The sequence below is a fragment of the Crassostrea angulata genome, chromosome 9 (assembly GCF_025612915.1).
Source record: "Crassostrea angulata isolate pt1a10 chromosome 9, ASM2561291v2, whole genome shotgun sequence".
Classification (NCBI taxonomy): domain Eukaryota; kingdom Metazoa; phylum Mollusca; class Bivalvia; order Ostreida; family Ostreidae; genus Magallana; species Magallana angulata.
The window spans coordinates 22,334,050-22,355,904 of record NC_069119.1 but is presented as its reverse complement, the minus strand read 5'-3'; the positions used below and the strand labels follow the sequence as shown (position 1 = coordinate 22,355,904).

Here is a 21,855-nt window from a genome sequence, read left to right as displayed (position 1 = left end):
TTGTCAACCGACGCGAAGCGTATTTATTTTATTATTCTGAATGTCTTCATTTTAGAGATTTTTTTACTGCTTCTATATAAAAATAACGAACCATACGTGCATAATTTACGCGCATGTAGCATTTCGTTGTGTTACCCGTTACTAAGTGTGTTGCTAAATCTGAGGGTAATAGAACGGATTATCAACTGCGTCTAAACCAATCAGATTTCAGTATTTAACATGAAAGTATAATAATAGACATTGAAAATCACCAAGTCTTAAATTCGCCCGCTGACAACGAGTGTGAAATGGTTGAAAATTAAACGGGGGCGAATGATTCACTGTATATAATATATACTACTTTCAACCCCCCCCCCGGAAAAAAACCTAAACAAAACAATCAATTGATTAAACCAAAAACAGGAAAGGAGTTTGGGAGACCCCAGCCTCAAATATAGATAATTCCTGTCTTGTTAATTTTTGACAATATCTTCCAAAACTTTTATCATTTGAATCGCAGAAAATCAAGATCATTTCCATGTCATTGTCTACATTCTTTCAACATTTTACCAGAGGATGGAACTTTTCTTCCTTCCGTAGACATGGGCAAGGTCCAAGTACATGTTATCTACACAGTAGATATTTTCTATTTCAATAGGTTGCTGCTTAACTCATGGTCAAATTATTTTCTATAAATAATTAAGTGAATTGATAAAAAAGAATAAAGCCTAATTCCAGCATCCGAAAGTGTCTGTGTATCTATATGAAGCATAATAATCATTCTGCAGACGTATGCGGGCATATCTACAGTACTCTGCCCCTGCAATCTATAGATATTTGAATTTAACACGAATATTGGAGTTAATTTCTATACATAGTTTTGTTCAATTAATATGTACAAGTGTGTCTCAATATCATCTACAATGCATTCAATTGTTATATATTTGGTTTATGCAAACTCTTATGTCTGCCTCTTTCATATCAACTGTATTTTTCTAAAATATCATTATGTGAAGAAGTGTATAGACATTTGTTCTACTGTCATTAATATATATATATATATATATATATATATATATATATATATATATATATATATATATATATATATATATATATATATATATATATATATATACACTGTTATGAACAACTTGAACTATGCACATTCAGTGGTACAGTATAACATGTGTACTTTCGAGTACATGTACTATGAATTGGAAAATTGATCCACCACAGATAATCATAGCCTCAAAGCAAAACAAAATAGGATATGCGCATGCTTAGTACTCAGCGGATATGACCAAGATCTTCGACATTTAAACCCTAACTTACGCCTCTTTCAGAAACGCAACTTAGACCCGACTAAATCATGCGCGGATCTAGAGGGGGGGTCGGGGGGGTCCCGACCCCCCCTGGAAAATGAAAATTTATTAAATTTACATAGTAAAATTATCGCGAAAATATGCCTCGGACCCCCCCCCCCCCCGGCAAACACAATTATCCTTCGGACCCCCCCTGGAAAAATTTTCTGGATCCGCGCATGTAAATATTGGCGTAACTTTGTTAGTCGGACTAACTTAGGCCCAAATTTAGGCCTTTTTGAGAAACGGGCCCCAGTAGACGATGAAAATAGAGCTATTTATAACCACCCCTAACAAAAATGCAGTCCTGAGTAGAATTCTGTTTCTATTGTCTACTTAGTGGACAGGTACAGGTGACTTTTAGGTATAACTTGAACTGCATGATTTTTTATTCATTCACACAACTTGTGTTTTAGTATCGAGATGTCTTCCTCTGATGGAGAAAGCATTTTCTAAAAAATAACTCTGTCAAAATGCAAGGATGATTTTGAAAATCATCCAAACACGGATGGTGTTCTAAGTGACATTCTAGATATGGAGCCCAGGCCAGATTTTGATTTAATTCAGAACTGTGTCTTTTCTGATGTCTCTGATGAAGATATGATTAACGCCAATCAAGAGGTAGCTGCAGATCTGTAGCTCTCTGGTTGAAAAAATTCGGATAGACAAACCAGTTTTGGTTTGTCTGGTTTGTCTATCCGAATTTTTTCAACCAGAGAGCTACAGATCTGCAGCTAATCAAGAGGTAGAGAGCAATAATAGGTTTTTAAAACCTCTAAATCAGCAGGATTTAGATGATTAATACGGAGTGGTTTATCTAAAAAAACGGAGGCAAAGTCAAATCTGGATTTTCCTGATTCCACACATGTATACAACTGCAGTTGGATTATTTTCCACTCATGTACCAGTGCATTTGAATTATTTTACAGAGTTGTGTCAATTCATTTGGATTATTATATTTCAAAGCATGCTTAATTAAATTTCATTTTGTTCTCAGATGTATGGCTTTGCATGGTATTTGTTTTATTACACGTCACCTGTACCTGTCCAATAAGTTTACAATTACTATCCATTATTTTTTACTGGGCAGATTTCACTGTCCATTCTTTAAAATAATGGACAGTTTTTTAAACTTATTGGACACTTACAGGTAACTTTTTGGATTTGTTTTCAAATCTACAAGTACTTTATGCTATATAATAGTTTAAAATAACAAAGGATTGCATAACGAAAATGTTTTAAGTGTTTTTAAAGTACGATATATGCCTCAAACAGTTCTGAATGAACAAACTATTAGACAGTTCTCGGCCCTAAAAGGCCTCGAAATTCTCTGATAACGGGCCTCAAAACTCTCTGATATTTTTTCATACAGAACTCAAATACAAATATTTTATTGGCACAAACACAATTACAATAATTGGCAAAGGCCCAATGAATATACAGGAACATCATTGTATGTTTACAATAACTGCATGTGCAGTATATATATTTTTACTGATCTATATAGATCAGTTTAACATTTCCTTAGACTAATTAACATCTGTGTTCAAAGCATTCATTAATGAATTTAACAGTAATTTTTAAAATAGTATGTATTTCATTATTTAAACATAAATGTAAAATGTATCTAATACATAGCGTTTGATATACAGTTGTATGTCTAGCATCCGGTTGCGTTATATTTTCCGGTAGCTGACGTAAAGCGTTTTTAAAGAGGAAATTCTTTACTTTGTGAACTGAATATAAATATATATAAAAAGTATGCTCGGCACATCCCGCGAGGGTAATGAATCTTCCACTCTGAAACCACAGGGGCTTGGTTGTTGGATAGTGAAGTTTCTAATTATTGTTCCTGAAGGAAAAATTGATTAAAATTAATCTTAATATTAGGTGTATTTCTGTGTATTGCAATAAAAAAATTCACTGAAAACCCCCGTTTCAATCATGTTAAAAAGTGTTTTAATTAATTCAATGCCACATTAAAAAAGTACTTTTTTAATTTGAAAATTATATACCAGGGAAAGTATTTCAATTATAATGTACCTATCCACATTAATATCGACAGATGTCCCATTAAACCTTAAGAAAACATGGTAGATGAAAGATATGATATTGAGTCGTTACTTTTATAGTTGGTTGAAGTGCCGGGAAAAATCGAGCTACCGGAGAGGTTTGTAGATTAACTTTTCATTAGCCTGGTTCCTGTCCTACGAAAGCACGTGAGGACCAATCACTGAATCAGTGCAGTTGTTTATCCCTGTCAAACACGTTGACGGTTTATTTTTTTTTTACCCCGCAGGATCGAGAAATGGCAGAAGGAAACTCTAACAGACCAACAGAAAACGGGTTTCATAAGCCGGTGGGGGAAAGTGGAGAAGGTTAGTGACAAATTTATAGAGATCTGCTCTGAATGTTTATTTACTTTAAATTTCAAATGATTTTATATAGTACCAAAATGAACCAGAAATGTAGAATATGCGTCACTGCTATAAATATACACATTTAAGATAGATTGATGATGTTATGTTTAGAATAAATCAGAATCTTCGTTTGATACGATTTTTATTGATCACTGTTCAGCTGCTGTAGTGTGGTAAATAATAGTGCGATAATTATTAGACTTATGAATTATAGCAATATAGGCCAACAGTACAATTATACATGTCTCCAGGTCAAAGTATAAGTACTTAAGAAGTAGAACTTATGTGTAATGTTGTCCATGTGTACTTCCTTTTGTTTATAAACTTTAAGTGTGTGTATCCTTGGAATTGAATCAATGCTCTAGCTTTTCTTCCTGTTTCTGATCATGTGTATGTATATATAGAGTTCTCTATTCTTGTGTTTTATGTAATTTGATTTTGGGCTTATCATGGTATCGGGTGCGTTCGCCCTATCCACATGTTCACCTTAGTCCGTTTGCTCTAGGTCCCTTCGCTCTAATTATCGTTCGCCCAAATAATCGTTCGCCTTAAACCTCGTTCGCTCCTTGTTTATAAATAAACCATATTATAAGTTATTTCATTTACTTTTAACTTAAAACTTTTTAACTTTTATTAATTATAATATTATTTATTCAGAAATTTAACCTTGGGCAATACAGCTCATCAGTTTACAATAATTCACATATTACAATATAATATAAACATTAGACTCTTTGGAGTCTAAAATGGGGGGTGAAACCCCTGATCAAGTGTTCCACAGTTCCACAGAATTCGTATATAATATGTTTTTCCTTCATCGAAAAAGACGTAATTGGTATAATTGTAAGATTTTATTGCCATAAATTGTCGATAACCGTCTTCTTGTTTTTATAATGATTTGTTTGGTGTTTTTTAAACAATTTAAGAATTTGAGACTTTAATTGGCTCATTCAGAAGCTTAGCAGATGATTATCACCTATTCTATCTTTAAAGAATTTTCATAACACAATCCTTTGATCTCTAAATGAGATATATACGGAAATGGAACATGTTACTGTATCAAACTACTGTCAACCATGATGATTATTATGTAGAAGTAGAAAGGGCGGTATTGTTTTCATTAATTATATATTTATCTTTCAAAATGTTTAAATTGACCAGAATACACAATAATATATAAATTAATTAATCCTATATAAAATTAAGGCGAACGGACACAGTGCGAACGGCGTCAAGAGCGAATGGACCTAGGGCGAACGAAAAGTAGAGCGAACGACGTCAAGGGCAAACGCGTTTTAGAGCGAACGAACAGCCAATCGTTTATCACTTATGTAATATATGTTGCATGTTATTGTATAAAGAATCATGATTCACTACGTACATGTATATATGGTATGTTTGTCATCTAAATAAATACAGACTTACAAGAATTTAATTTTTCAATCAGATATAACCTGGTTAAAGATGCAGTCTCAAATGGGCTACCACAGAATCAAAACTCAGGCACAGGTTGGTTATCTGATAAATTGATTGTCTACTATTCAAGATGTATTCAGTGATCAGTACCATACATGTCTATAGGAAAACATCTTTTAAACCTTTTTCACAATTTCTGCCAAAAGTTTTCATTAGTCAAGTTGATTATATCCCATTGAAAGTGGATTTTTTGAGGATAAGTGTGATCATTTTTATGTGGATAAGTTGGAAAGTGGATGAATACTAAACAATAGTAATTTTATATACATTTGATTAATTGAAGTCGCTTGATGTCAGTTTAAGTATTCAATTTCTGAATTCTGTTTTTATCCAGTTGTTGCAGCGTATTTTATAATTATGCTTGCACATGAGAGAGTGCTTAAAGTTTGCTTAGAAGACCCGACCCTTATACATGAATCAAAATATGATATGACATTACAAAGGTCATATCAAATGCTTGTGTGAAAATGCATATAATGAAAGGGATAGTGCTGAAACGAATACCATAAATCAATATTCGAATATTCGTGAGTGCTATTAGATTCGTATTCGAATATTCGTAGACGTCATCTGTAAGTTATTTTAAGCATGTTTGATAGTTTATATTACTAAGTGAGAGTATGTGTAGACTGCTTAGACATGTATGGGTATTCATTAATTTAGGTGCGCGTTTATTTTTTTATGCAAATTAATATTCATATTTTTTAAAATCATAAATCTCAATCAATTACAATCAAAAGCTTTATTACTTCTTTAATAATATACTGCAGTCCTGACTCCTGTATGCGACCGATACGTATCTTCGTAAGTCAGTCCAAATATTTCCGCCATGTTGGATTACACTATTACGAAAACCAATAACAAACCTATTTCTGGAAATGTTCTGTATATTTTAAATTAAAAAAGAAATTATATTGAGGTACCGGTATCTTAAAAAAATAACTTTCGATGTTCTTTTGGATATTAACAATCCGTAACTCGCACTCATTCAAATATTTCTTCATCATCTGATATGAATCAAGAAATCCAGAATGTTTGTCTCCATACGATGTAAACCCTGCTTTTACTTTCAATGTAAACAAGTATGGCGGTCTTTGATCAGAGTTTGCAAATGGCTTTGTCTTTGCTTTTGTTCAGAGTAAAATCACGGTTCCCAAACCTAGATTCTCTTTTCCATCGTAACGAAATAACAGGTTGCTGCATAGTTTATAGTGCTAATAATATGGGTGTTAAACATGTGACTGAATATTCAAATGCTAAATATAAATTCGAATATTAGAAATTTACTATTCATTTGCGAATATTCGAACATTCGTTTCAGCACTATAGAAAGGGAACATAAAAACAAAACATTTCAAACAATACAAAGTTAAATACAACAAAGGGTGTTCTTGATCATTACAAACTCCAATAAGTACAATGTACGCAGTTTTCAGTAAAATCATGCAAAAAAAAATATCTACAAGAATCTTTCATCACAAAACATACTTGCTAAAGATATTTATTGCTTTTCTGGACGGTCTGTGTTATGATTATACAACCGTGCACAAGTATTCTGTGAAGGACTTCCAAAAACAGATTTACTCTTACGTAAACAAATGACATAAGTCTAACAGATACCAAATTAAAGAAATATTAATAGCAACAATTCAAATTAGCCTATTCATATACCTGTTATATAATTTTGGCATTTATCTTGCAATGATGTGCTTTGTCTTGTAAATGAGCAGAAGAAATATTTGAAAATTAAGTATGAAAAATATAAATACCCGGTATATTATGTCATGTAAGTGTAAAAGTAGTGCACTAATAATTTCTTTCTCAAAAAGTTTTGTGATAATCATGATAATTATTTCCTCAACATGCGTGGACAAAGTCTTTCAAAGTTCTAAAATTTCGGGTTTTCCAAAGGAAAAATTTGGTCATTGAAATGGTGAATTGTCAGACGGCTGCCAAAAGGGACCCCTGTTATATGGATAACTCCTCCAACAGTTTTCAAGATAGGAAGTTATTGTTTTGCAGGTTAATTTCACATAAATCAGAGATGTGCATATTACTTGGATTTTGATTTTTAATCATAGATATTATTTATGAAAAAAATACCATGGCTGTTGAACAAAGTAGTGCATAAAGGGTTTCCAATTGGATAAATACTCCTATACTTTTCAAGATAGGAGAATGTTCTTTTGCAGATCAATTGTACATTATATATCAGAGGTGTGCATATTGCTGAGATTTTGATTTCTGATTATTTATGAAAAAAATACCAGCTGTTGGACTTAAGTCATTTTTTGGCAAAATATTGCATATAGAGTACCCCATTTCTCTGTATAGGCATTTATCAATTGAGGGTTGACTAATTGATTATAGATATGTATTCTGTTGGCACAAAAGAGAACCCATTTTGTTGACACATTGACAGCTTTTCTCTTGTTTTAATACTTTTATACAACTGCAATTTTGGTAGTTGATTTATCTTTCTTAACCATTCATTTTCATAAGAAAGAAATACCTTGTTTTCAAATTCAGGTACATCAAAAGGTAATGAATTATCATCAAAATGTAACAAATTCATAGATTCAAATAATCATTCAATGTGTGATGTGACGTCCATCTAATTCCCCATGTAGCGCTGGTAAAGTTGTAAATCTGTGAATGCCCAAGTCAAAACGAAGGACGTCGTTTCAATAGAATCAAAGTTTTGGAGTCCCAATACTTCACTACAATAGTCCAGAATTGGTGCTACTCAGTTTAAGATTTTTTTTTTTTTCAAAAGTTGAAAATCCTAGACCTTTTTCTCTATATATGGTTGAATTTTGGAAACCATGCCTCAGAGAGGGCATCCACCAGCTTTTGATAAAATATCGGCGTTGTTTTGGAAATGAAGTTTTTCATAAAATTATACACCAAGATATTTATAATCTGTATATGTAATGGACAATATTGTTGTTAAGTTTGAACTGAAAATTGCTATGAGATACTTTTTACTGAAAATGTACGACTGCTGTTGGTTTTTTTTCGTATTTATATTAAGACGCCACTTGCACACCACCCTGTTAGACACGGTATCCAGGATGTTTTGCATATTTTCTTTAGAGTCAAATAAAAGAGCAATGTCATCAGCTTTCAATAAGATACTTAAATTGATGTCGCTCACCATTATACTTGTATACCTATTTCTTTAACTTCTTTTGAGAGATCGTTGATGAGCAGAGCAAAGAGGGTTGGTCCTTGTCAAACACCAACTGTAGAAGAGAACCTGTCAGTACACCAATCACTTACTCTTACACACGAAACTGGGTTTCCATATCTAAACTTCTTAGAATTGTAAAAATCCCCATTATTTATTATACCCCGCAATATAGTTTACAGTGCTACCATTGTGGCTAGCGCAGTAAGAATTACACATACCAGTACCTTGCATCATTATCAGCTTAGTGATATTTTGATAGTTATTAACTAACATCAAAGAATTTTTGTGTGAGAGAGAGAGAGAGAGAGAGAGAGAGAGAGAGAGAGAGAGAGAGATTTATATTATATTTCTAAGTTTTAAAAATCAAAGTCTTACAAAATACATAGGCTTGCTTCCCCCTGAAACTTTTCCTTACTTTTGGAGAGAATTGATCAGTCTGTAAAATGTGATGATTGTACGAGGTTACTTTGGGTAATATAACACTGTAACATACTGACCTCATTTGAGAATACAAACTGACTTATTTATATTAAGACGCCACTTGCACACCAGTCAGACACAGTATCCAGGATGTCAAATAAAAGAGCAATGTCATCAGCATTCAATAAGATACCGTTGTGGCGAGCGCAGCAAGAATTACACATACCGGTACCTTGCATCATTGTCAGCTTAGTGACATCGCAATTAACTAACATCAAAGAATTTTTGTGAGAGAGAGAGATTTATATTATATTTCTAAGTTTTAAAAAAGTCTTAAAATATGTAGGCTTGCTTCCCCCTGAAACTGTTCCTTACTTTTGGAGAGAATTGATCAGTCTGTAAAATGGATTTTACGAGGTTATAGATAATAACACTGTGTGTAACATACTGACCTCATTTAAGAATACAAACTGACCGGATGATATGGCAATCATCGCAATTTGTGAATAATTTAGTAAATAATATAAGAATATTTTGCAATTTTAATTTCTGCGGATTTTTCATATCCGCAACATACTGCAGAAAATAAACAACTGTGGAACTTACCAGGTGGACTCAGTACATTTATTGGCAACTGTAATTTTTCAAAACACAATATATTTATAAGTCCTTCTTACACCATTAACTCTGGACTCGGGCCATAAAACTTAAATGTGTTTACTTTTTATCTAAATCTCACTTTTACAAAAGAAATATGTAGTGAATAAGTGAGACTGAGATAAAAAATGAGCTGGTCTAAGTTTTATGGCCCAGAGGCCAGGCTCTGGGATCATGAAACTGTCTTAAATTTAAGGTAGAATTTTGTCTTAAATCTAAGATTTAGACTAAGATAAGATTGCTGAATACTTAAGTGGATCACAAAACGATCTATGAACAAACTTAGCTAAGATTTGTCTAAGCTTAAACATCATAGTAACTCAAACAATTTTTCGACCGAATTTGTTAAAATGGATTTATTGAATGTGTATAAAAGATAAATACAACTTTTAAGTGACATTTAAACTACGTACATCATTAAAAGTCAGAGGACAACCACAATGATTAACCTGATAGTAATTTATTTCTACAGCTTTCACATTATAGAAAAACAGAGAGATGGGTGATATTTAATGATATAGTTATGGAAACGAGAGAGAGAGAGAGGAGTAGATAAAGAGTTTGTCGTCTGTCTGTCTCCAATGATGGTCTTGAAAAACCTAAGGACGAGGGAGCCACCTTCCTTGCTGATCCTTCCTTCTTAAAAATCCAACATTCTGAACTAACTTAGAAACAATCTGACGTATACTTAGGTCTGCCTAATAGCAGTCTTAAAATTTAAGACAATATATTAGACTTAACCCTGAGTCAGTTTTTTGTGATCCACTTTAAAGGGGCATGGTCACGATTTTGGTCAAAAATTATTTTTCCAATTTTAATATTTACAGTGCTTCAGAAATGCATTTTTAATAGGCAACCAAAGTTTGAGTGTCATTTGTTTAGTTATAAGCGAGTTACAGAGCTTGAAATTCTTCGCTATGTAAAGAAAGCTTTTGTTTACATTTTGAACATTAAAGTAAAAACTTCAGTTTTAAAGTTTAAATGAATGTGTTAAACATTAGGAACTGTTTATTTATGCTTAAAATAAATAAAAATATAGACAAATAAGCTGGAAAAATTTTTTTTACTCCTATATTGAACCCGTGTAAACAAAAACAGGGCTCGAGCCTTGTTAACATGACAAAGAATTGTGAGCCCTGTATCTTGCTTATAACTCTACGAATGACTCTCAAATTTTGTTAAATCATTAGAAATGCATTTCTAAAGCATTATAAATATTAAATACATAAAAATAGAATTTGACCAAAATTGTGACCATGCCCCTTTAAGAACAATCTTAAAATTTAAGTGCAAATTTATTGACTGAGTTAAGATTTAAGTCAGCTTCATGATCCTAGAGCCAGGACCCATCTTTGACATTTCATTGACAGCAACTAAAGCAGGACCTTAGACAAACAGTTCTCCAGGAGCTAGACGCACTGGTAGATGGGTTCCTCGAGGACGTGGAGCAGATGGAGGGGAAGGAGGGACTGTCTAACAACGTCAGCTTCTCAGAACTCCGACCCAGGTAGGACACGACCAACAGGCCCCAAGGCCATAAAACTAAGACCATGCAGGCCCAGGCCATGAAACCCTAGACCAAACCCTAAAACCATAAAACTAATTTTGTCCTGGGGCCATAAAACTTAGACCTGGCCCCGAGGCCATAAAACTTAAACAAACTGACTTTCCAACTCTGCCTTACTTTTACAAAAGGAATATGTGGTAGAAAAACAAGACTGGCCAATCAAATGATCACTTGATTTTGTGGTCCAGGAGCGTGATGTTACTTGTAAGTATGGAAGTCTGTGAAGGGCAAGAAAGCTGTCTTGTTTGAGAGTTGGTTTAAGAAGAAACTTGTAAACAGTAACAGTTTTCAGCATCCAAAAATCTAAATAAGACTTGTGCATGTTTTGTTCATGTAGTAAACCTTGTATATAAAAGTTTTTAGATTCTGTGTTTCTTAATGATTTCGTATCTATGTGTAGGTGTTGGCAGTTGCTTAATTAATCGAGAGACTTGGTAATTGTCTTGATAACTTATGTAATTTCTAAAAATACATTTCTGTTTTATTTTAGTGTTTCAGAATCTAGGCATGAAAGTATGATGTATGTAAAATTTTGTCACATTTTACTGTTTATCTAATATTTTTTGGGGCAGGCAGGTGCCATAAAACAGATAGAGAGCTTAATTTTGATTATTTTATACTTATACATAGATGGATTTATGCTAAATGACAAACAGTGCATTATGTTTAATATATGACAGATGCATGTACTAGCTGCACCTGGTACCTGGTAATATTTGGTTGGTATTTCTAAATTCCACAAACCAAAAAACAATTCAGTAAATGGGCTGAGTCTTTGGTATGTTTTGAAGCTTCGGGTCATAAATATCGATAACAAACCCTGACTTGATTATGGTATCTGTGTTACCTTTTCCCTTAATTAATCAATTAATTGGACTCCAACTTTCATCATTTTCCGTTATGTTCTTTATCCTACATGTACAGAAAGGGAAAATAATATCATGATGTAAAACCAACATAATAGGGAAACATTTCAATATATATATCATAAGGTATCAAGTTCTTACAAGCACCACTCTCTCCACAAGATGTGCTTAGCAAATACATAGAAATCCCGGCCTTGAATGTGTTCATGTTGGGGCATAACTATGCAGTGTTTTACCTATTTTCTTCAAGTAGTTTTGTTTTTGTTGTGCACTTAAAATTTTGTAGATGCTTATATTAATTTTCGACTAACAGGCAAAATGCAGTCTTTTGAATTTCTTTTTCAGGAAATATGATTCTAACAAGTATCAATAGCATATATCAATAGCTATAATAGAAAATATCAAAGATACTGAATAAACTTTTCATTTTGATATTAAGTGTATGAAATTTTAACTTAGATTTACTTAATAGAGCCAAATTTTATTAACTAATTGTTGCACCTTACTCCACAATATCAAATTCACAATAGCATATTTTATAAGTTGTAGATGAAAATGGATGTGTTTATATATATATTTACATCATTCAGTGTCTTTGTCTGTGATAACACTACGTATTGATTTTGTACTATAAAACCCATAATACAAATGACGCCAAATTGAGGCACCGGCGGGGTTTGCTTGTTTATAGTTAAAGATTTAATTGTACGATGGCTTAAAATTATATAAATATAAGTAATAAGGAATCATTCTTTGAATATTATGAGGTGATAATTTCGGTCGGGTCGTGATCAAATCTATCATAAAGCCCTTCGGGCTTTATTGGATTTGATCACGCCCCAACCAAAATTATCACCTCATAATATTCAAAGAATGATTCCTTATTCCTTATATAATAATGAAATGTGAAATCCCAGTTTGATGATGGGGAATGTGTGTGGTAATGAAGACCATGCTATTACAGTACTGGCACTTTGTTAGGTCAGCTGAACTCTGAGCTCAAATATAGAGTTAAATTGATGTTCCTAACATAACTCACTTACAATTCACTTGACAACACTTACAAATAGTCCTTTTACATAATTTGCCTTCAAGTTAACATTTTTAATAATTTGTACAAAAATATACACCAGACAAGTGTGTTTATGACATAATTATATAATTATATGTACTTCATAATTATATACATGTATAGCATGCAAAAATGATGATATTATAGAAGGATCCAACACATACCAAGTTTAACATTACATGTCTTATTTTGTGTAAGATTCAGCAATTGTTGTAGATATAAGCATGCACATGTTATTACTGTTTTGCCATTTTATTGTGTAGTTAAAAGATTCACAATGAAGTTTCAGGGTTGTCTCTAAAAATTGAAGTAGATGGAAGAAATAAAAAAGTAGAAGGAGGGTCTAAAGGTCTTGCTTATAGCTATATTGTGTTGAAATGCAACAATAGCCGGGTAATTAAGGCATTATAGGCGGGGGAATTCCCCGTCTCCCAGGTCATAGAGACAACCCTGAAGTTTACTAGCTAAAGCTTGTTTATGAAAAGGTCACTTGCCTTTTACAACGTTTACCAATCAAAGTTCATTGACCATTACTAGGTAAAAGTTTGACAGACAATGTTACTAGCCTCTGTATGATAAGCTAATCTTATCAGTGTTTGTCTGTACCAGGGTATTAGGGGGAGGATGTTCACCTGGGAAGTTACTAGTACTGCATGGTCAATGAAAATTCAGTGAAATGGAGGGGGGAGGGGGGTGGAAAAATGTAAATAATTTTGAAACATATCAACCAGAGATTTTTCTTTTAAGTTAATCAATTTTGCTAATTGATTTTTAACCTCAAGATTGAATCTTGATTATCGATCATTATGAATCTTGTTTATCATCATAAAGCAAAAAAAAACAGAAACAAAAAAAAGACAAAAAAACCCCACACCTTTTTATTCACACCATGAATTGTAACTTTTAGATTCATTTTTTCCACATGAATTGACCTAATGAGTTTTTTATTGTTTAATGTATAATTGATCTGAGCTATGCTTTGTAGCAGAAAAAAGAGAGAAGATGGAGAACTCCCAGACAAAGTGTTTATGCCCAGGAGCTCTGTACTGACGTATGTGTACACAGTCGTATATTAACTTAGTTGACTGTTAGTTAGTCACTTAGTTAACTATCTTTCTATGCTCTTAATTTGTATGATAAAAATAAAATCATATGTGAAATTTCTTTCTACTTGCATGTTTAAAGATTAATAACTATCTTAAAGATTATTTCTAGTTGTTAAAGAAAATGAATACTCCGGTTAGTGAAGCAGTATTTATAACTTACAGTAGTTTTCTCAGATTGAAATGTTTTTAATTTTCAGTGATCTTTTCAAGATAAAAGATGTAAAGACTATATATCATATCTTTGTGGCCATCTTGATTGTGTTCAGTCTCAACACGCTGGTGTACGACCTGATAAATGAAGGGAGGTAAGAATGTCTGGACATGGTGTCAGTGCATATAGGTGTCACTACAGTATTAAATTTTTCTTTATATTCTTACCAAAATTGCCCAACTTTAGATACAGATTAAAAATTCAAAACGAACTTCTGGAAAATATTCTCTTGACATCTTTTTAAACAACACTTCATTACAATTTTCTAGCAAAATACATTCGTGCATCCAGCAAGGCGTGAGACTTTGTTTACTTCGAAGTTACACATGTACTTGAAATTCAAGCATGGGCCTTTTCAACCCCCCCCCCCCTCCCCCCTCCGGAAACAACACGCATCGAAAATTCAAATGACCTCGCATTATTACAAAATTGGGATAGTTAGACCTCTTACACATTATTTTTCATCTCATAAAAAAAATCAGCTCCTGTCGCGAAATCAAAGGGGAATTCGGGAATTTTTTTGCCTCCGCCATGTTTTGAGGTGAACCATCAGTGAAATACTGTTATGACACCTGTATATACATGGTATGAAGATAAACATACCTCTAGGACTACAAATATTTTTTTTATATTTACATTTTATGAATTTTGAACGAAAAAATGGAGAGAAGACAACATTCACACACTCTTTTACTCGCACACATTCAAAATGTATAGTCGTTACAAGAAAATTACACACTTGTATATTCATCACTTTGAAATAATTTTCATTCTTTGTTATGCATACATGTTAGTTGTATTTGGATGGTGAAAAATTTAACAAAAAAAAGCTAAAAAAGATCAATACATTATACAAGTGATGTAAAAAAGTTATCAATTAAGCATCATCCATTTTGTAGTGAATTTATGGAACATCATTTTACTAGCACATAACAACTTTGTAGTTAAAATTCGTTGATATTTTCATAGTAAGCCTTAACAGTGCTGCGTGATACAGTATGATCATATGTACGATTATGTCTGTTGGTTTACTTTGAACTTTGACCTGATACAATATGGTAATATTTATGAGTATGTTTGTAGGTTGAATCTGAACTTTGACCTGATCCGGTACGGTATGGGCAAGTTCTCCAAGGTGATGGAGCTATGGATGTGTATGAACCTGTCCACGCTGCTGGTTGTCTACCCGGGCTTCTACTACTGGTCCATGAACAGGACACCCGGCCAAAAAATAGGTCAGTCAACCCTGGTACAATGTATCCTAGGAAGTATGTGCACGCAAACAATATGCAACTTTGTGAAGGAGTATTGGTGTAGAGGATGGCTATTGCCAACCTGGCACAGAGTACAATAAACTTACCAGGAGTTCTATTATGATTTTAAAGGGGCATGGTCACGATTTTGGTCAAAAATTATTTTTCCTGATTTAAGAAATGTTTACAATGCTTTGGTAAGGCCTTTTAATTGGCAACCAAAATTTGAGTGTCATTCATTGAGTTATAGTGGGTTACAGAGCTTATAATTCTTTGCTACGCAAACAACCCCTTTGTTTACATTTTGAATCTTAAAGTTGCAAGAAAGCTTAATTGTCAAAGTAGTAGTAAACCATTAACAAATTCCTGGGAAAAGTTATATAAAACTGAGGAACGGGTCGTCTGACCTTAAAATTAATAAGAAGAAAGACAAATCAGCTTGAAAAAGATTTATAACAGGTATATTGAACTTATGTTAGCAAAAACAGGGCACAAGCCTTGTTTACATGACAAAGAGTTGTGAGCCTTGCTTATTTAAACAATAAAATGCTTTTTTTTTGGTGATTGCATGAAGGTAGCGACATTGCAGAAAAAAAACATTTTTTCTGCAAAGATCATTACCTTCATAACCCACATGAATCATCAAAAAAGCATTTTATTGTTTATATTAATATCTTTCTTTTAGTTAATTAATAAAGTAAGTGAAATTCACTAAATTACTGTTCAGTTACATAAGTACGTTAGCTATAAAAAACAGCCAAATCATCTCCTGTGAGACTTTGAATCTGACATCATCATGATTATTTCATACAGTCCATGATTTTTCTTAGGCAGCTGTAGGTTTCGACCATTCGATAAAGAGGGTGTGTCAATTTTAGTCCTGTCAGTTCCTTGTCAGTTTCATCCGCTGTAGATTTAGGCCAATCGATAAACAGGGGGTGTCAATTTTAGTCTGGCTGTTTCTATAGAGCTATGAATTAACTAAGTTTCCGTAAGAAATAGAGGGAATAATACTTGGTAGATGTAAATATAACACTATAAATGACTCTCAAACTTGATTTGATCATTAGGAATGCATTCCTAAAGCATTGAAAATACAGTGTATTAAATACAGAAAAATAGAATTTAACCTAAATCGTGACCATGCCCCTTCAATAATGTCCTACTATTTATGGCTGATTATATTTACAGGTGGATATGACATTGCAGGAGCGTGTTGCTATGTCCTTTACCAGTTGGTTTTTCTAGTCTGGCCAATACACTACATCAAGGAGAATGCTCTACCCCCAGGCTCCAGTATAATAGTCACAGCTGAACAGGTGAGTCCCATAATTCTACCCCCAAGCTCCAGTAACATAGAGCTGAACAGGCTCATAGCTCTACCCCCAGTCTCCAAAGTCATGGCTGAACAGGTGAGGCCCTAACTATTACCAGGCATTGTGATAACACAGTTGTGTATGTTTAGTGTACTGAGGAGGGGGGGGGGGGCTTGTATTTAATAAAGCAAATGTTTCTGTGAGAAAATGATGAATACTGGAGATTCCTTATTTTACGTGAGTACTTAAAAACAATTCACCAGAGACATATTGAACACAAAAAAACAATACAGCAGAGCAAGGGTTTTAAATGATTTTGAACAAGACAAGTGTAGTTTTTTCCTTATACGCACAAATATGTGCGTTCAGCAGAGCAAGGGTTAAATTAATACTGCGATTCAGCTGTTTTCTATCAAATCACGAGAACTTAAAATCGCTAAGGTTGAATTTTTATCATAGTTCATGTAGTTTACATATGTCCAAAATATAAAAGCAAGATTTCAAAATTTTCAAGATGTGCTTCTTGCAAGTTTACATGAATATTAAGGCGTCACGTTTTAATAAGAATTTACAGTATGACAGCTACTGTGTTACTTATCTCAATAAAATGTTCTCTATACATGGCTATATATAAATGCTTTGTTTTCACAGATTGTTGAATCACTGTTTACTTCTTAATTTTGTTTTTAATTTTAAGATTTGTAATTTTTGTTTGAATCCAGATCAGATTAATGATGAAGGTCCATGCCTTTGTGAGAGAAAATATTACAAAAGTCTTAGCTTACAAAAAAGGTAACTCTTATTTTGCTTTGTCAACTAGATGCTGTAAATTGTTTACCAAACAAAATTAGATTATGCCAGTAAAGGATTACGACAGAACATAAAAGGGTTTTAATGATTTAAATTTTCTTCCAGAATACGTACTAAAACTCTGCAGTTAATTTCTTTGGAGTGCTTATTTATTACAAGTGGATACTTTGCAATTGTTTTATACTCAGCCATCCTAATTTTCACAAAACTTCTACATGATCACAGCAGATTAACGCCAAGCTGTTTGTTGTATTTTATGTAGATGACAATAACCAGGGCCCCCTGTGTCCCGATTTCTCCAAATACCTGTACTTCCTGTTTATCCCTACCCTAGTCTACAGGGATACCTACCCAAGGTGACGGACATTATAGGTTTATGATTCAAAGGGTTTATTGTAAACAAATGCATTTCAATAGAATTAATGTAAACCAATTTTGATTAGCCGCAACTTTTTTTTGAGATTTGCTGATGTAAAAATTGGTTTCTGGTGACTCAATTTCATGATATGTTTTTTTCATTAAAAAAGTAATATATATATATAGAATTGTTGAAAGAATGGTTCACAGCAAGTCATACCAGAGTGTCAACAAGGTCCAACATCAAGAAATTTTCTTGTACACTGATAAAATTTGATTCATATTATTTATTCTCTCTTTTGATTGATACATCAATTTGCAAGATGAGATATTGTTCAGAAAACTGCATTTGTGTGCAGCTGCCCATAGTACATTCTTCCCTTTAATATACAATGTACATTAGATGATTTACACTGTTAGCACATCTATTAATATACAGTGTACATATTAATAAAATTCTTTTGTACCCAGGACACAGAGCATTCAGTGGAGCTATGTGGTCAGTAACTTTGGACAGGTCCTGGCCTGTCTCTTCTACACCTACTACATCTTTGAGAGGTTCCTGGTGCCGGTGTTCCGTAACTTTGGTCGTGAGCACATCACGGCAAAAGCCCTGATCCTGTCCGTCTTTGGGTCCATGCTACCCGCTACTTTGGTGCTAGTCCTTGGTGAGTAGACAGCTGTATTACTGAGTTCTTATGGGAAATTGAATCAATTTAACTCTTTATTTTAAATCTCATCCCTCATATACATGTAACTAAGATGTGTATATTAGATAACAAGTTAACCCTAGTTTACATACATTTATATACACCCCTGCAAATGTAATTGTCATTTAAATTTTAGACCACGTGGCTTTATTTGACCCTTTCAGTTTCGCAGTAAAAATCGTGCTTATCCTGCTTATACTTCCGCTCGAAATTTCACAGGAACTGAACAAATCTCGGTGAAGTCTCGTGAACTTTCATTCGAGCACCTCTGGATTTATTACATTCTTAGCAACGATAAAGAAAACATTCCGAACACATTCACAGGGGTGATATACATCAGTAGTTTTCTCTCTGTAACATGTACAGTAGATTAGTTCTCTGTCCTCTGGTTTCCAGGTTTCTTTGCTATCTTACATTCATGGTTTAATGCCTTTGCCGAAATGATGACTTTTGCTGACAGAATGTTTTACAAGGTTTGTTCATACTTATCAATATATATTATGGTTTACATATTATTACTGATATATATTCTGTGACTTGAAGATCAGGTAGGATAAGTTTTAAGGCCTTTAACCAGTAATTTGTAAATGTCTGTACCTTTTTATCAAATTCCTGCAACTTACTGAAATTTAACGAAACACATATTTCAACTGAAATGTTCTCCTCATTTCTAAGCTTTCTAATGCCCAGTACTGATACTTTGTTTGAAACAAAACTGAGAATAACGTCCTTATGTAATTAAAATAAAAACCATTTTGTGTTGCAGGATTGGTGGAATTCCACGTCTTTTGCCAACTACTACAGGACGTGGAACATCGTGGTCCACGACTGGTTATACACCTACATCTACAAGGACATCTCAAAGGTGAACTAACCTTCTCCTTGCAGAACTGAACATGTGATTCAGCCAGCTTATTAAAAACATGATTCAGTTGATAATGTTACCTTGCAAGTGGATTTGAATTTTTTCATTGATCAGGGACATCTTCTGGCTTTATATATCTAGTTTCCTACAAAAGTGTATTAATGTATACCATATCTTACTGAAAGGCCTACACCAATGACAGTATGATGATATATCTGATCCAAAGAAAGCAATATTTGTGCACATAAGAAACACAGTTTTTTCAATTTTATCTTGCTCCTCCTTTACAGCTCTTCCCACAGAGGCGGTCGCTGGCCATGGCATGTGTGTTCTTTATGTCGGCCGTGGCCCATGAGTACGTGTTGATCATGTGCTTCAAGTTCTTTTATCCAGTCTTATTCGTCATGTTTATGGGAGCAGGATGTAAGTGAAGCAATATTGACAGTGAATCTTGTTGACATTAAATATTTTGTAATTTTAATCAAATGAATTTTAAATTCTGTAGATACCTAATTAATTGCAAGAAGCACCTCCTGTGGATTTTAATCTTTTTTATTTCTTATTTTTTTTGACAGTTGTAAATTCTATGAAATTATAACAGAATTACAGTGCTCATGATTTTATATTCTCATGATTTGAAACTATCAACAGTTGAATCAAGGAATTTGTGTAATACTAGGAAATCTCTAAAAGTACAACTATAAAATGGTTAGAGAGAAATACCTATAAGTTTTAGTTCCTGTGTCATCATTACATCAGCAGGGAGCTTTTCTTTTGCAGTTGGCTTCATCTTCTTTAAGGGAGTTGGTCGTGGCTGGAACGTCTTCCTGTGGTTGATGTTGATCATGGGTAATGGAATGTTGATGTGTCTCTACAGTCTGGAATGGTACGCCAGACAGAGGTGTCCCGAAAATACGGTAAATATGGGGATTTGTACTTGGGGCAATGGGTTTAAATGAAATGTGAAACCTTTCTAAACTGCTGTGCTTGGAGAGGGGTATTTTGTGTTGATTTTGAAACAAATATCAGATTTATTTAAGTCATTGTTTTGAAATGAAATTGCTGTCTGAATGGTCAGCAAAATGGATTTCAATAGTGTCCTTTGAAGAGGGTCTCTTTTGCTGGTTATTAGGCCTAAATGTATGTTGTTTAAAGTATTCAGTGAAGTTATTTTATACCTGAAAATAGCTGATGGTTGTGATTCAGTGTAAGTTGTACCGATAACTGTCTCTTCACTATGATGATGAATTGGGTAAAGCCCTCTGAATGTCTTTATTAATGATACAGATCTTATACTGATTAAGATTGATCAACACACATTGGTATAGTATACTTAACATGTCATTTAAGTTAAATAATATACTTTTCAATGGCAGGACAACTTTCTGGATTATCTGATCCCAAGATCATGGACATGTGACTTTGAAGCCATGGAAAGTTAAACAGAACACCATCTCCCAGAATTCTGTCTCTCCCAAGGGCGTATAAACTAACTAATGGGACATGCAACTATCGCAAGTCTTCAGAATGTAATTTCATGAAATGTATTGTTCATTTGCCCTAAAATGTGTTCACCCTAATTTTTTCTCACTCTAAAATTTGCTCAACTTAGGTCCATTCTTCATACAGTATAATTATTTAAAAGATTAAATTTTGATATGATGAAAGAGGCTGTTCATAATTATCAATATTAAAGTAAATATTACCATTTAAATTTAGTTTTATAGAACAATTAAAAATGTTAACTTTTTATTTGAACTTATTTACAATATTTGTTTAAAAAATAAACTCCCCAAAATGTTACATGTAGAATTAACAAGGGATAATAAATATTGAATAAATTGCACTAAATTTCACAGGGATTGAATAGAATTCTAAAAATTTGCCATGGCGTGCATGATATTTTGGGAAGTAAGCATGCTGAATACAGAAGCTGCCTGTCCCATTAGTTTATACGACTTTGGTCTCTCCACAGCAGTGCAATACATTTTTATTATGTTATGAAAGGGAATAACTAACAGTCAAAAAATATACGATAATTTGATTCCCATTGAACAAACATATATTTATAGATATTACACACAGTGCAAAAGTACCTAATTAGTATTTATTTAAATGTTTTATGTTGTTCAAAATTTTTTATTTTAATTAACTCAGGTTGTCAATTTGCATAATATTTATAGGAGATTGTCATTTGATAACCAAGACTTCCT

At 33.2% G+C, this 21,855-nt stretch overlaps 1 protein-coding gene across 4 annotated transcripts; it reads left to right on the top strand.

Moving 5' to 3' along the window:
- The first annotated feature begins 3,568 nt into the window (after positions 1-3,568).
- Positions 3,569-21,357, top strand: LOC128164162 (sterol O-acyltransferase 1-like). 4 transcript variants are annotated; one of them, XM_052827901.1, is made up of 16 exons: positions 3,569-3,721; positions 5,211-5,272; positions 10,880-11,016; positions 11,567-11,596; positions 14,003-14,065; positions 14,318-14,425; positions 15,415-15,566; positions 16,776-16,903; positions 17,623-17,692; positions 17,973-18,066; positions 18,539-18,735; positions 19,174-19,250; positions 19,544-19,642; positions 19,933-20,065; positions 20,423-20,559; positions 21,019-21,357. In XM_052827901.1, exons 1-16 carry the CDS (start codon positions 3,652-3,654, stop codon positions 21,082-21,084), a joined length of 1,623 nt encoding a protein of 540 aa, XP_052683861.1. In that variant the 5' UTR covers positions 3,569-3,651; the 3' UTR covers positions 21,085-21,357. The 4 variants fall into 4 exon arrangements, with proteins under 4 accessions (XP_052683861.1, XP_052683860.1, XP_052683864.1 ...); XM_052827900.1 differs by having other exon boundaries at positions 14,000-14,065; XM_052827904.1 differs by lacking the exon at positions 11,567-11,596.
- Positions 21,358-21,855: the final 498 nt, after the last annotated feature.